The sequence below is a fragment of the Chroicocephalus ridibundus genome, chromosome 5, assembly GCF_963924245.1.
Source record: "Chroicocephalus ridibundus chromosome 5, bChrRid1.1, whole genome shotgun sequence".
In the NCBI taxonomy this organism is placed as follows: Eukaryota; Metazoa; Chordata; class Aves; order Charadriiformes; family Laridae; genus Chroicocephalus; species Chroicocephalus ridibundus.
In genome coordinates, this window is record NC_086288.1 from 52,560,815 (window position 1) to 52,578,242 (window position 17,428).

General features: G+C 38.6%; 1 protein-coding gene across 1 annotated transcript in view; it reads left to right on the plus strand.

Moving 5' to 3' along the window:
* Positions 1 to 14,234, plus strand: part of MSANTD1 (Myb/SANT DNA binding domain containing 1) — a 36,610-nt gene extending 22,376 nt beyond the window's left edge. Inside the window, 2 exon segments of the mRNA XM_063336146.1 lie at positions 2,874 to 3,158; positions 13,285 to 14,234. Of these exon segments, the coding sequence (XP_063192216.1) occupies positions 2,874 to 3,158; positions 13,285 to 13,525 (526 nt within the window). The 3' untranslated portion in view covers positions 13,526 to 14,234.
* Positions 14,235 to 17,428: the final 3,194 nt, after the last annotated feature.

Genomic DNA, 17,428 nt, shown 5'->3' on the forward strand with positions numbered 1-17,428 from the left:
ATGATCTTAAGGGTCCTTTCCAGCCATGAAGATTCTGTGATTCTGTAAATACCAGCAGCAGAAAAGGACTGAGTCAGGAATCATCTCTGAAAGTTTGTGAAGATTGAGGGAGGTCCCTGGGGACTGAAGACAGGCCACTGTTTAACCCATCTTCAGAAAAGGCAAGAACAGGGATTAAAAGTTGATCAGCTTCCCTTCAACTCCTGGGAAGATCACAGAGCAAGCCATCTTGGAAGCAATTTCCAGACACATAAAGGAGAAGGTGGTAACCGGAAATAGCCATAGTGGATTTACTAAGAGGGAACCATATCTGACTGACTTGCTTGCTTCCTGTGATTAAATGACGAGATCTGTGGGTGACAGCAGAGCAAGGTATGTTGTCTGGTTTGACAGTAGAAACCCTTTTGACACGGTCTCCAAGAACATCCTTGTATCGAAGCTGGGATGTTATACTTCAAATGGATGGACTACCAGCTGGCTGAAAAACTGGCTGGATCTCTGGTCTCAAAGAGTAGTGTTTAATGGCTTGTACTCTACCTAGCATCTCATTCCAAGTTGAGGACTGCAGAGGTTTATACTGGGATATGCCCTGTTTAATATCAACAATCCAAAGGAGGAGATGGTGGAGTCCATGCTCACTATTTTGCAGATGATGCCAAACTGGGGGGCTGCAGTCTGCACATAGGAGGGCAGGCCTGCTATTCAGAGGGACCTAGACAGGCTTGAGGAATGGGCTGACAGGGACCTCGTGAAATTCAACAAGGACAAATGCAAAGTCCTGTCCCTGGGATGGTCAAATCCCCTGCACTGATACAGACTGGGGATGGACTGGCTGGGCAGCAGCTCTGCTGATGAGGACCTGGGGGCCCTGGCCTAATGCTAGGCTAAACACAAAAGCAGAGTCAGCAGAATACCAGCTCTCAGCTTTTCCTGTCCTTTTTGGCACAGTGTTTTGCAGTCCTCCAGGATCAGACCATGTCCGTGAAGCCTCAGCGCAGCTGCTGGGCTTTGCACTGGAGTGGCTGAGATGTCCTCACACATGGCTTTTTGCTGTCTCGCCCATAGGGATGGCCGACCATGGTGAATGCGTTGCAATGAGCAGCTGAGGACGGTAATGTTTTAAACCCCATTGCTTGAATGTATTGGGGGTTTCAACATGGGCAAACACTTGTGGAATGTTGACTTGGCTAGTAGCTTATAGTGGTTTAATTGATATGTTTTTCATGCAAATAGCCTAAACAATTGAACTAAAAATAATCAGTATCAAGTGATGGTTGCTGTCAGCCCTGTATTTAGCTATTTTGTATCTGTGCTGGATGGATATGCATGTATTTGTAGGTTGTGCTAGATATTCTCTGACTATGAAATCGCAGCAGTAGGTTGTGAAACATGTATGAAATTAAAATTTTGAATGCATAGAGGGCATAAAAATACAGATGGCTGTGGAGGCTTTGCTATGCAGGACCATGGTGTGCATTTCTAAATAGCTGGAAAAGCTCATCAGACCTTGCAAGGATGAGAAAGAAAGAAGAATCCTTAAATGGCTTTAAAATCTAAGCAAATCTTTCTGCCCTCTTTCCTCACTGGTGGATTTCCCCTTACCCTAGACTGAGAGCTGTTTAAAAGGAAGAACTTCAAGTTCTCACTTTTAAGTTTGGCACCATTTTTATCATGTTTACATGTTATTTAATTCTATCCTTTGCAGGACAGGTGGGGGCAGGATGGATTCTGAGGAGGAAAAACCTGAAAGGCTTCAAGGAAAGGGGGCGGGCCAGGTGTCCAGGAATAGTTTTTATCCTTTTTTCTGTGAATGGAAACCTCTTGCTAGCTGTGAGAATCAGATTTGGTTCAACTTTTTGTTAATTTGAATGAAATCTGGTTTATGAAAATGGAGCATTTGTCATTGGTCTTGCCTTTCCTGTTGTGTTCCCTTGCTGCATTTTGATTGAGAGTAACAAGATCCCAACTGGAAAAGGCAAACAAAAAGAAAGCTGGGGACTCTAGCTGAGCACTGGAGTTTCTTTGAGATGTGTAATTCATCTGTACACCTCAGTTGTATATTTCTCAGTAAAAGTAAATAAAATAACAAGTTACCAAGTGGGATAGCAGTGAACTTTGTGTTAGGACTGAATAATAGATCTCATGATAAGATGCATGTGAAAGACAAGGTCATGGTTGATGGTCCTTTCACTGTAAGGTTTTTGTGCATGCTGTTTATAATGCATTATTAACTGTCTTCATTGGGCTGCTTTTTTTGTGTGTGTAAATAAATGAAATCCTAAACTTCTTCCTACACTGATCTTTATTCTGTAACAGATGAACAGACATTTACATCTCATGGGTGTTACTAGGATATTTACCTAGGCAATTCAGAGCTTTTAGGTAATATTAGGAAAAGAATATGAATTATATCTATAGCCACTTGTATTCACCATGGAAAATAAATATTCATTCTTCAAAGCATGGAAGGACAGGTCTGCTCAGAGTTTGGTAAAGGCTGTGGTGTGTTGCCTACTCTGGTTGTCAGGGTCTGCTGTCAGATTGGTTAGTCTGGCCCTCTGTAAGGGGAAGAAAAATTATTCTACAACCAGCGTAGTAAGTACTGTTTCCATTAGAGGTTGTAATGTTCTTTATTTGTATTGAATTCCATTTGGGGTTTACATGCAACTTTTAATCACAGGTCAAAACTACGAAAAGAAACTGAAAGGCTTCACTGGAGATCAAAAGAAAAAAGTGTCTAATTTTGTTCTCATTAATAACATTCAGTTCGACACCTAAATGTGACCGGAACAAATGTTTTGAGATAGAAGATCTGTATTAAAAGTGCTTTTATAAGAAAAAAAAGATTTAACGTTGTATGCCTTTTCTTACAGGAAATTAAAATGCATGACTGACAGTGAAACTGTTGCACCTGACTGGCCTTACTACAAAACCATTGATAGGATCTTATCCAAAGTGACAGACCACAGCGATGTGAAAATGCACGAAAATCAGCAACCAGGTCCTTCTACATCACAAACGGAGGCCTCGCAGTCTCCATCAGCCAAGTCCACACCTCTCTATTTGCCATATAACCAGTTTACGTATGAAGGAAGGGAAGAGTGCTTTGAAGATGAACATTCAGAGAGCTCATCAAGCTTACTTTCTTACAAGCTGAGGTAGTATCTGTTTTTCCCCCTTTCTTGTATTTCACAGAATGAACCGTATCTGCTAGGTAAAGGGGACACCCGAGCACAGTTTTCTCTAACAGCTGTTGTATCTTTCCTGTAAATCACAAATGACATCTGTTCCCCAGTCTCAGCCACTTTGCTGAATTGGGGCATTTTCTTTATTCCTTTATGAGAGGCTGGAAGTGAGTAGGAGGACTGGCCAAAAAGTTGTATAATATTGCCAAAACTCAGTGTGCATGTCACTGCTCACATGAGGTACAGTGTTTGTAATAGGAGTATAGGCATGTTCTGCAGAGAGTTCTGCAGTGCAATCAGAGATATAACATACTGCTTAGATGAGATTTTTGGCTTGCTCTAGTTTTGCTTTTGGTATGAGTTTGAAAATTCTCTGGCTTCAGCTATTATTAAAATGCTGAAAAGATGCAAACAATATTTCTCCGGACACTGAAATGCTATTTATGCAGTTTGAAAGTACATTGCAACATTTCAAATACAATTGAGAATATCCCTTTTTCAAAGTAAGTGCTAGTTTGAGAATGCAAACATGTGTTTCCTTTTTTGATAAGATTGGAGTTCTCTGGAAAGCGGCATTTTAACAAAAGGCAGGGTTGTACACTTGATACAAATTTTAGACTTTACCGGTCTCATTTTTCATCCAGAGTGGTGTGAAATAAGAGTTGATTACAGTTTTCTGGCAGGACAAAAGTTGATCCTAGAGATCCTTATCATGAGTCTGTGAAGCTTTGACTATAACAGTAAAATTATCTGTCAGTCATGCAACTGAGAAGGTGTTGAGCTGCAAGAAGAACCAACCTAACAAGTTTGGATTATTGTTTCCAAGCCTGCTCTTGGATGAATAAAACCTAGGGTAAATTCATTCAACCATTTAAGCAAATAGTCCTTGAATAGCTGATTATTTTTAAAGCTTTTTTTTTTGCAATCAAATATATATTATGGCACATAATTCTTGAATTGTAGCAACCTTTTTGTTCACAAGCAACATTTTTTTTTCATTGTAGTTCATTGTAAGTAGTTGATATCCCTGGTACATGGTCTCTCTTGATTTTAGGATCTGCAGACTCCCAAGATCACATTTCTGATGCAATAACTTTTGCCCCCAATTCGTAATTTGATTTCCAGTAATATTATTTAATAAAATTTAATTAGAAGGTCATTTTTCCACACGCATGAGGTATAGTTTATTCACTAGACTATTTGATAACATCAGACTTTTAAAAAATGCCAGAAGTTAAATTTCTTCAGCTTAGGGAGAACTCCAGGACAAGACAGATTTTGTACCGTAGGTGACTGGTAGGGGAGGACAGAGGTCACCACGCCAGGTTTCACTGCAGACCGTAGACAAGCCATCACAGAAGTCAAGCTAATCAACCACGAATGTGTTATCTATTGTGCTTACAGCTTGCACATGGACGCTCATGTAGATGCTTTCATTTGCAGCTGAAGTGGACTTAAGCCACTCTAACTGAATTACTTCCATAGCGATAAGATCTGGAAAATTTAGGCTATAATGCATTTTAGCTAGCTTCAGGTTCAGTATTTTTTTTTTTACTTTGTTCAAGGTAATTACCTAACCTGTTCTAGTAAAAAATATTTTAACTTTACTTGGCCAATTTAGAAACTGCATGTCATCTACTCTGCCTTGGTGAGGCTGCGCCTGGAGTACTGTGTCCAGTTCTGGGCTCCCCGGTTCAAGAGGGACAGGGAACTGCTGGAGAGGGTGCAGCAAAGGGCTACCAAGATGATTAGGGGACTGGAACACCTCTCTTATGAAGAAAGGCTGGGGGATTTCGGTTTCTTCAGTCTGGAAAAAAGACGGCTGAGGGGGGACCTTATCAACACTTATAAATACTGAAAGGGTGGGTGTCAGGACGATGGGGCCAGGCTCTTTTCAGTGGTGCCCGGGGACAGGACAAGAGGTAACGGGCACAAACTTGAGCATAGGAAGTTCCACCTAAACATGAGGAGGAACTTCTTTCCTGTAAGGGTGGCAGAGCACTGGAACAGGCTGCCCAGAGAGGTGGTGGAGTCTCCATCTCTGGAGACATTCAAAACCTGCCTGGACGCGTTCCTGTGCAACCTGCTCTAGGTGACCCTGCTCTGGCAGGGGGGTTGGGCTAGATGATCTCCAGAGGTCCCTTCCAACCCTATGGTTCTATGATTCTATGATTTAAATCTAGCCTTTAATGGCAGAGACTGGCTTTCAACTGGCTGCAAGTCTGTCTGGCAGGTAATGACGCTTTGTCCTTGCAGCAGGTCAGGCTGCTGCCACCTGCTAAAGGTGGCTGTGCAACAGGGTTTGGGAACTGGAGGAAAGGGTAGGTCAGCTGTCAGTGTGGTAAGACCTCCATAAGACATTGCTCCCTAACTTACCAACGCAGCCATGCTCTCATAGTCTCTACTGTAAAAGAATTTTGTGCAATATAATATTGTGCATGTCATGTAACAGCAAGATATGTACATATTCACAAGTTAAAATACAGTTCTAATGTGATTAAAAATAGGAAAAACTTGAGCAGTAGATACCACTTGAGACATTAGTGTAACATTTTAGGTGAGTATTGCGATCGGATTAAAAATTAGCAAGTGCTTGTGATATTAATGAGGCACGTATCTGGAAAGAGGAAAAGCAGTATTCCAATACTCATAGAGGGTTTTGAAAAGCTTGTACAGCTGTGACCTGTTCAGTTTAGTCTGACAAATGAGAGAAGGGTAGGAAACCCTTTCTTGGGCAGAAGGAAATAAAGCGCTTGCTAATGATATCAGATGGGTTAAAATCACTTAGAGCTGCCATGGTAAGACAAGGGAGATAATTCTTTTAGAGTTACTAATGGAAAATTATGAACTGAGAAGCAATTTTCAGCTTAAGCAATTAGAGTCTCATCCTGTATTTGAAAAAACTCTTTGAAATAGCCAACAAGAGAGAAGAGAATTAGCATATAAAATTTGAGTCCATCTTGGCTTTTTTGTAAATGCCCTTGCCTCTGAACGGTACACAGTTGATCTAATAGATTCAAAAAAGGAACTAAAGACAACACTGGCATTTGAAATTAAAAGAATGTTTCAGGTCCTCAATTTCCCTCTCAATTTTTGTACTTGATGGCTATGCAAAACAATTATTTTGAAACATATTTTGAAAAATATACACACATATCTATATGTAAAACACAGATGCATTTTACAGCTGTATATTTACAACTGTATATTCCTTATTTTTCTGTGAAGCAGACTATACACAGATCAGTCAAGTGTGCAAAGTAAGCTTATGCTATGGGATTTTTTTTTCTTCAGTAATAAAAATCATAATGTTATGGCAACAATGGATAGTGGAAAAAAACCCCTCAACCAGTACTTTTTTTTTAAGTCAACTATTAAACTAATGAAAACTTTACTGTTATTCCCTTAAAGTCTCAAACACAGCTTTTGCGTGTCATCTCTGTATTTTCGACAGTATCCTTGAACATAGCAGGAGGCTACTTGGCTATATAAATTTCAACTTAAAAAAATGTATTGAATTTAATGCTTAGCTTTCATGATAAAGAAAAATGTCAAGATTTATACTTCAATCAATACATACATACTTTCAAGCCGAAAATAGATGAAACTGGATTTCTTTTCATTTTATTTGAAATTCTTTGAGTGTGGGACCTTCTTGCAAACGCCAAATTTTGCTAGTTAGTGATAATACAATTAACATGGGAATTAATTTTTATTTTTGTTGCAATTTGCAGATGAGGAAAACATTTGGAATCCCTGTTTCCCTTTAATAGGGTGCCTGATATTTTTTTAGTATTTTTCTAACTGCTTTTGGGCTTGAACAAAGCTTGTATTATACTGCAATGTCCATAAAACATCTGACAATAATAGAATTATTCTATTATGGTCAGATAATATAATGCAATGTGGCAGAGTCTGTACTGCAGCTTAAACTTTTAAAACAAAAATTCCCGACACCACTATAAATGACTTTTTATCTAATTGAAAACAGTGTTTTTTTCACCATGTGGACTAATTTATAGTCTTTATTTTCATTGTTAAAGTAATGACAGAACATAATTATCCAGACTGTGAATGTGGTTCAGACTTCATTCTGTCCGTTCTGCCATTTCTATCGTACTGAAAATGGGTGTGAGAGAGTTACGTTTACAGATTAACAGACCATAATAAAACCACCATGTCACCTAGTTGGACTTCTTGTTAAATACTATCCATGCATTTGAATTCTGTTATTCTGGTGTGGAGCCCAGAAATGTTATGGAGGGGGTTCTGTGACATGCTTCCCTTCAGCAGAGGCCTACTGCACTTGGGAGCCCCACGTCTCTGTTGTCCTCCATTTCTTTGTCTCTGTGATTTGTTTGACTCTTGGAAATTGTTTACTGGATATTCAGTCTAGATCTGATATATTCAGAAGATGGAGAATTCACTCTTCCCTGCAGGGATCTGTTCCAGTGATTAATCTCTTGCTTAAACCAGTGTCTTGTTTCTAATGTGAATATAGTGAACTAAACTTTCAGACGTTACTTATGTTTATTTTCACTACATAGGAGATCCTTTCAGTGTTTTTCACTTTTTGCCTCAAGGTAGTTTTGTACCATGATAATACCGTCTTTGGTGTTCTTTTATTTTTAAATGTAGATTAAATAATTTGATACAGAAGGTTTACACACAGAGAAAGAGTAAGAATTGGTAACATGAATTAACCAAGATACGAATTGTTTAATAGAAGTGCATTAAAACTTGGTGGGGATGCTAATTCAGGAAATAACAGTTTTGGCAAAGCCTTCAATCTTCCTAAAATTATGCCATGGCTATTTAAAATCTGAATGGGCAGCATCTACAAAGAAGTTTGAGCTTTAGGCTATGCGCATTATGTAGTGCATCGTAACTCATTATGCAGACTTGTTATCATAGGAAGATGCTTTGCCCAAGCTCCAAGCCATTTTTGTGGTTCTTTTCTACCCTTTACTTCAAGGATGAGCCTCATTAATTCCTGAATGCATTTGGCTGTATTTGAATGAGCCTAGTTTACCAGAAGATCCAGGTAGCCCGATTCTCAGTCCCCAAATTCTGAAGGTCTTTGTGCTGTCTCTGATATGAATATTATTTATTTCCAGATCATTGTTAATTATTTTCCATAAAGATATGTGTTATGGAGACCTACTCAGATTTTTATGTACCTAAAAAAGCAGAACCAAGCCAGAAACAACTGTTAGTAGTTGAAAGCCATAAATTCCACAAACTGATGGTACTGGAGACCCATTTGCCATGACGTAGTCAGAAAGGAAGAATTGTTTCTATGGTTTTGTGGAGGTATCACATTTTTGGCAAACAGATTGCTCTTTGTATTCAACTCCTGCTTCATTAATTATTCACACATCCCTGAACTGAGCCTTACTGGGTGAGTGTAGGCAATCAATCAAGGAACTTTTAATTGAACAGTGAATTAAATTGATCTTAGATAGGTAGACAGCAAATACATTTGAGACTTGCCTAATTATATCTGGAGGTTTTGCTTTGTTTCCCCCTGGTCCCCAATGCACACTGTCATTTCTGCTCAGCATCCTAGATGAGAGGGAACATTTTCTTTCCCTTGGTTTGCTTAATTTGAACCCTGCCTGTCTGTCTTGGAGCATAATGTGGAAACAGAATCATAGAATCTTCATGGTTGGCAAGGACCTTTGAGATCATCGAGTCCAACCACACACACACAAAAAAACCCCCTACAACACACAAAAAACCCTACAACATACAAAAAACCCCTAGCTTTGCAAGGTCCTGCTTGGAACGTGGTACCAATGCCAGAGCTCTTCCACACTTTGTGTGTGTGGTCAGGGGAATACCAGTGCAAATTCTCTTGGAGGCTCCCTGCTGTAGACATTAGAGGCCCAAGACTATCAGCAGATTGTATTTGAGGTCCTGGATTTCCTAGACCCCTCTTTCCTCCAGATGTCAAAAATCTACCTTCAGAGACTAGGCTTGGCAAAGACTGGAGATACTTCTTTGGCAGAGGCTGTGGAGGCCGTCAGGATCTGTTGCACCCCTATTGTCACAGAGGTGTTGGCTGCACAGGAAAGCAACATGGAAAATCAGCAACAGGAACTGATTGGTGTTCGCTACAGCAAACATTGATCGTTTCTTATGCTCGTGCCTATAGATTGCCAAACTAGACATCTAGCTGAAACTACCTGAGGATACTGATGCTGGTGGGTTACTCAGTGCTGAACCCATATTCCTATCCCTGCTTCCCTCCTGACTTGCTGTTATAAAAAGTTATTGACGCTGGAGAGATCTCTCTGGCATGCTACCTAGGAGACCTGGAACTTCTCAAGAAAGATGCTCAATATCTGAGGAAACACTTCAGCATTCAAATGACTCCTTCAGGCATCACTGGACATTTTACATTGTTTCATGTTGCTGAGGGTTCTTTACTCGTAAATTAGATTCTTTAGACCCTTCTTTTGTAGACCCCCTCTCAAGAGCTCTCCTTTGAGAGCTATCCTGCAAGAAGAGAGGATTGTAAATTCTAAGTCCTTACTATGGACTTGTGAGTGATCATAAAACCCTCTCACTGATAGTCACTATGGCCGGAGAGAAAAGGAGGTTTGGAACACCACCAAAGCTAGGGTTGTCTGAAATAAGTATTTCTTTTCAATTAAGACTGTCTAATTACCAAGTCTTGCTTGTTAATTGTAAAGAAACAGAGAGAGTACTTAGGAAACCTTGAAGAATCCTTTTGCCCTGGCTTTTGGGGGAACTTCTCTGTGCTGAAACACAATTTTGAGCAAGAACTTGTCAACAGGTACCTTCTCGGTTATTAGCAGACTGCAGATACTGCTGATACAGTTCCCCAGATAGCTGCCATCACCACCAGGCATTTTGCCTCTCTTTCCTCTCTGGAGCTGCGCAAGACAGTTATTGTCTTGGATGTATGGTTATGTGTCTCACAGGTTTTTGATGGACCACATTTGTTTAACTGAAAAACAGATAAAATCCTGTACAGACTCTAGGAAAACACTTCAGAGGTTTTTTTTTTTCTTCTCTTAAAAATAATCATTCAATCCAAATCATTCCATCTCCTTTTTTATGGTGCTTTATTTTTTTTTTATTTCAATTGAAATTAAAACACAAACGGTAGCCACAATTGCCAAGAAAGTCATGCAGTACTCAGTGCAGCTCAGTACTATTGACGTGCCTCAGGTTTTCTCTCTCATTCCTTATCAAGGACCATTATCACCAGCGCTTACTTTGATAAGACGCAAGCCCTCTTGTTGCTCTTGGACCCAGTTCTTACCTGTTTCAGACAAGAGGTCTTACTGTAGCTACTTTCTAGTACTCTATAGGGAAGAGGATAAAGATCCATCGCATTTTCAGTATTTAAATCCTCTGTGAAGACAAGTTTAAATTCAAAAGGTGACTTTCTGAAATGATGGTATTATTTTAGTCAAAGTTTCTTGCTCTGCCTGCCACAAAGCATGCATTCTTTGTGAATGTGAGTGCAGTGATGGGAACCTTCGAATAAGAGATTCAGTGCTGTCCTTAAACTGTTGTAGAACTTTTCCACTTGCTTGACCTCTTTAAGAACCACATTTCAAATCATTCTGGCCCTTAGATTTAATGGGGGAAACAGAATTTGCTGTCATGCAAGACCCATTCTTGCAGGATTGTCTGGCTGCGATAATCTCAGTGATCAGCTATAAGCTTGACCCGCAGTTTGAGTACAGCAGCATGTATTTACATATATATTTTATATATAATTTATATATATTATATTTGATGCTCAAAATCAAATATGATATATAGATTCTACAAAGGTGAGTTTATTTTGTATACCTTCCAAAGTTATGTTTAGCATAAAGATGATGGCTTTTCCTTTTCCTTAGCATCATCATAGCAGTGTAATGGTGCTAAAGACCTTTGGATCGTACAAGTAACTTCAAATTCTTGGATAATCTAAAAGCCAGTGGTCTTTGTTTACCACCTTAGTGTACATTTATAAAGGAAGACTGTTTTTCTTTCTTACCTATGGACAGGGGGACATCACATTCAAATGACTAAACACTACTCAAACAATTTCCCTCAAGACCAATTCTGAATTTTTTTCTCTTGTATTTTAATAGCATTTAATTTAATCCATTTGTTTCTTTTCATAGACCTCACACTTTTTGGGTCATTGCACTCTTAAATGTCAAGGGACGTGTGTCTTTTTGTTATATTTGTGTTAAGTCTTTCAGGTGCTTAGGATTGTTTATTTCTCTTGCTGAGAGATCTGAATGTCACAGTCACTGTTGCACAAATCCTGTCCAGTAGGGTAAGAACATGAACGAAATTATGATACAAATCTGCCACAGCCAAGTGACCTCTCTCCCCACTCCCCTTCTTCACATTAATAAAAACACATTCCTTAAGAGTTCAAGGTATCCTTATTCAAGGATGTCTTGAAATCTGCAAAGCGTTGACATGGCATACTAGTCACCACTGTGCTGTCTCATTATTACATTTCACCCAGAAAGGATACTGTATTTGGCAGAACACAACTGAGATTGCTGTTTGTGTGAAGGGACTTCAAGACCCACCATCAGATAACTTTGATGTTGGGGACTCCAGTCTGGAGTTACAAAAAGTGTAAATGAACACGTGGACTGTCACTTTAAGTTAGAAAAGAAGTTATCTAGCTGTAACTGCAGGTTTTTCTGATGTGCGGTTCACTTGCACATTTGCCTTCTACTTGCCTTTCTTCCTCCCTCACAATTCAGCACACTTCTTTCTTAGATTACAGGTTAAGAGAAACAGATCTATCCACGTGTGTGTTCTGACTTGTATGCCACATAGGCTGGTTTTGAATTCACGTGTTGCACTGTCACCCCAAGTTAGGACAGCCGTGTGAACTCTACATCATGAAAGCACTGTTTTTATTGCTAGGTTTCTCTCTTCCTTCCAATACAGAAACTCAGCATGATGCAGCATAGAGGAAATTCTTAAAATATTACCTAAATTGCACATGGTAGTTCTACAGACTACAGATGAGGACGTACAATTTGATACATGTTTATCTAACTTTTATACCCTGAGAGAATTCAGAGACATTCAACATGACTGGATACATAGACAGCCTTAGATTCATCAATCTGGTGTTTTCAAAGGCTACAAATACTATTTTTGAATTTCAGAAGAACTTTTTAAAAATCCAAATAGCAATTAATCACTGTATTGAATACAGAGTCTTGCCTTTATATTATGGTGAAAACAAAACTATAGCAGAGGGTTACAGTGTACTTGAAATGTCCGTTAAAATGTTAGGAGTTTGAGGAAGTATGGTTTATTTTGTTAGTTGTCCTACTTGATAAAACTTGTCATTAACCTAAATATGAGAAGGTAGGCACAGTATCCTGTGTTTGTGACAAATACATTTAATTAAAAAAAAGATCTTAAAGTGCAACTGGCAAATGCCTCTAAAAGCAAATATGAAATGGGATCAATCTGTGACCTGTAAGAAAAGAGGGAATCTTGTAAGCTGTATCCTGCTAAACTTTTATGTCGATTATGTTTTGTGATGGTATATATAAACGAGTGGTCAGTGCAACTGCTGTGTCTCAGTGCAAGGGCAAATTCTGAGACTAGTGTGCTGTAGTGGGACCAGCCTTAGTGATGTGATGCATTAAAAAACAAGCTGTAACTTAGTGTAACACATAACAGTGCAGCATGTTCTCTGGAGGACGGGATGCTTATTGCAGCTTTAATAATGGCCAGATGAGCAAAATGTCTCTCCCAATACAGTTTATAAATTCAATGTATAAGAAATGTCAAGATTAAACAAACAAAAAAAAGATGCCTAGTATTCTGCAGGGAAAATTCTTATTAAAAACAATGAGACTTAAAAACTTCTTTTTTTTACAGTCTGTAACGCTATGCAATAATACAGTAAATACTTATGTTTTGGCGTGAACTTGAGAAGAAATTTATTGGAAAACACAGAGGGGTTTAAAAATAGGACTAGGTTATAGCTTGGCCAAGAATGAAGTATAAAATTTTAGGTTCTAACATTATTTTTTAAATATATAAATATGAGTTTAATTGTTAACAAATATTCATATTTCAGAGCTGAAGAAAGACCAGTTAAGAAAAGAAAAATGCAAAGCTGCAGCTTCCAAAAGAAGAAGCTAAAATTAATGGAGGCCATGTTGGAAGAACAAAAGAAGTTGAGTAGAGCTATGGAAGAAACCTGTAGAGAAGTGCGCAGGATTCTGGATCAGCAAAACATCATTCAAGTTCAAAGCTTACAGTTGCAGGAGAGAATGATGAATCTACTGGAGAAAATGATCTCCAAATCTAATGTGTAGTTTCCTTTGTGAATGCCTCTGAGATTACTATTGATATTATAGATATCCCTATATTGCACACCATACGTGTGTCTGTTGCCCTATTCCCAGGTTTTCCACGGAAATTAAAACCTTAGTGTAATCTTAGTTAAGCAAAGAGAAGAGATAATGCAGGGTGAGAGCTATCCAGTATGATAAAATTAGTGCAATAAATGCCTAAATTGAATTATTTTTATACGGAAAGGTTAAGGGATTAATAGCTCTGGGAACTTCAATACTACTTATGCCTAGGTCAGGTATTGTTTTACAAACAGTGGTGTTATATGTTGCTTCACATCAAGGAATATAGCCTGACCTGTTGTAGGATAACAAAATAGTGCATTTCTAAACATGGTAATTGCATCTTGACTTTGCTGATGATTAAGCCCTGTTTTGAAACATACACCGTGATTGTACAAGTGACCTATGGTTCTTGTGAAGAGCTAGTTGGGACTATGAGATACATAATTTTAAACTCCATGCCTGATATGAATAGTACTCTAAAGTATTAGGGTAAAAATAGTCTATTCAAATACACTTTTGATATAAAAAGAAAACCCCCAAACCACCTTACTATATACTGAATACTAAAATGTATAGAAGATACTTGAAGTTGCTTTTGATATTAAATGTTTAATTTTTTTCATTATTAACTGGAATCTGTTGACTTAATGAACAACCAGCAATGAAAACTCTCATTTATTCTTGATCACAAAAGAAAAATATTGTACTGTGTGTATATACATATATATATATAATCTATCAAATGAAATAAAGAAAAAGAAGAAACTTATTTATTATTGCTGGGCAGATAGTATGCTTTGGGACAGTGAAAAACACTGGGAGAGATAACCATGGTCAAAGTTTTTTAATTCTTAATTGCAGTGTGAGATCCCCTATACTGACCCCAAAACGTAGAGATGGAAGTCATGAAGAACATTCAACATCTCTACAGTGGTATTTGCTGGTGGCGCAACTTCGGTATGCAATTAGATGTTTGAAGGTGTGGTCTGTAAGGCCGATCAACATTGATACACCACAAGAGGGAGCCGGAGGCATAAAGGATTGCATTTAAATCGTTAGGATGATGTACCAAGTGTTCGGTTCTTCAGTGAAATGTAACATTGAAATATCCTTTAACATAAATTCCAAAATTCATCAGCTGAATTTCCTATATACCATTTCTTCTTGCGTTCTCCTTGAAAAACATATTTCTTCTGCTTTCACTGTGTTAGATTCAGATATAGAAGTATAGAAAGTATAGAATTAACGTTAGGAACTTGGGCCATTTTCCATTCCCACTATTAAATAATGTCCTATAATTTCCTCTCTTGAAACTTTATTTTTGAAGGTGTCTGTATTTTCCTGTATAATTTAATGTATTGTCACCTAAGCTAATGTTAGCTAAACTATTTTAAAACCAGACCCAACTATTAATCTGTAATTATGCTTGGTGAACAGGATAAAGGTTATACTCACCAAGTAACTTAATAATATATGGAAATATTTCTTAGAAGATCCTGCAGGTATGAAGATTAAGAATGATTAAGTATGTAAATGTGCCCCATTCCTACACAGTTTAATTCATGGTAACAGGGTAATGCAAATGTAGTAGACTGAACCTGCAGAAAATGGTGGCTGCTGAAGTATAAATGAAATAACTTTCCTTCACTCCATCTTTACTACGGTGATCAGGTGGTTGGAAAAAGTGTCTGGTCTGACTCTGCAAAGATAGGGTGATAGCTGACATGTAGCAAAAGTGAAATTCCAAATACTTTTGTGTATGTAAATTGAATTAGTCATAGCTGAAAGAAAATCATGAAACCTTATTATATCTCTGCCTGCAGAATTACTGTTAAAAGCAGGACTGTTCTTAATGTCATACAGGTGGTCAGAATACTTGCAAGAGCATTGCCATACAGGCATATAAGAGAGAGGGAACATATGTTGTGTGCTTTGTCATGGTTTTGCACATTCCAATGTAGATCTGTCACAGATTAGGGTAGGCTGATGTATCCGTGTTGTAGTGCTTCCTGACACTTTAACTTGCGTACAGTAAGATGTAAAGAAACTCTCCCCGATGCCATGGGAACTAATAATATTTACTGACATTATCTACTTGAACCTTATAGCAATTAAATCACATTAATGAGCAATAACAATGGCAGCATATTTGAACCTTCTACCGTAGAGCAGGTAGCCCCTCTCCTTGTATGCTGTGAGAATAATAATTCCAGAGCTGTAGGAATACAGGAATGGAGGAACTCTACTGATTCCTTGCCTGCTACCACCAGCAACCATGTCATATAATCCCTTCTGTAAATATGTGAACCTGTATCTTAAAATGAATTAGGTGTTTAGTCCCCAGAATTGTATGAAGAGCTGCATTACAGATGGGATTGTCTATAGGATTGCTTCAGCTCTGGGACCCCAACACATAAGAAAGACAAGGACCCATTGGAGCGAGTCCACAGAAGGGCCATGAAGATGATCAGAGAGAGGGCTGGAGCACCTCTCCTATGAGGACAGGCTGAGAGAATTGGGGTTGTTCAGCCTGCAGAAGAGAAGGCTCCAGGAAGACCCTATAGCAGCCTTCCAGTACCTAAAGGGGGCCTGCAGGAAAGATGGAGAGGGACTCTTTGTCAGGGAGTGTAGTGATAGGACGAGGGGTAATGGTTTTAAACTGAAAGAGGAGAGATTTAGATTAGATATCAGGAAGAAATTCTTTGCTGTGAGGATGGTGAGACACTGGAACAGGTTGCCCAGAGAAGCTGTGGATGCCCCATCCCTGGAGGTGTTCAAGGCCAGGCTGGATGGGGCTTTGAGTAACCTGGTCTAGTGGGAGGTGTCCCTGCCCACGGCAGGGGGGTTGGAACTAGATGATCTTTAAAGTCTCTTCCAACCCAAACCATTCTAGGATTCTATTCTATGGTTATTCTTGGTCAATTCATACCCATTTCTTCTTTTATCAACACTGTGACGTTGCTGCTTTTTGTAGCGCTTACTCTTGAGAGAAAGCGGACGTGTCCCATGCAGCCCTTCTTCAGAAGAATAATGCTCTTTTATAAGGTAGGGATTATTATGATGACTGTTTCACTAATTTTGCTCTTTGAGTTCATCCTTCTTAAATTGAGTTAGAGAATGATATACAGCATTCTGGATGAGACTCTGAATGTTGTCTTACATAACTGCATTAAAGGAAGTGGTGTTTTCTGGAGGTTGTAAGATTTTATTTCTATATAAACCATCATTTTTTTAGTAGTTAAATTTAGAAGTTCAATTTTAACAAAAGGCTTTATTCCCATCTTTCCAGATAATCTGTATTCTAGCCCTGTTTTTGTCCAGAAGGTGAACACAGCACTGCTGTAGACTAATATAGCTAGTTTCACGTGTGACAGAATTTTTCTAATTCTCTTTTTGACAAGAGGTTGAAAATTTGCTATCTACCCATAGTTTTATTTTTTGCTGCCGTTTCATTTGTTTTAGTAAAGACCGAACATTTACTTGAAAATATAGGCTGAGTGATTTTTCTGGTTGTGGGTTTTTTGGGTTTTTTTTTGGTTGGTTGGTTGGTTTTTTTTAGGTAGGCACAGATTTCTCATTATTTGGGACAGTTAGCTGCAGGTAAAGATATTTGAATGTTTGAGATATTCAGACTAATTAGAACTTGAAAGACCTGCCTAGAATTAAAATGCTTGGTAGAATTCCTGGTTTTGCAAAAATGAGACACTTCTTCCGTGTCTGCATGAGTAAGGAGTTTAGAGGGCAGTAAGTATTCAAGGAGAGCACGTCAGAGGTTACTTAAGTTTATCATCGTAACTATGACATTAAAGGGACTCCCTCATGGTTTCTAGAAGTGTGATCAACAAATAAACTGTAGCGCAG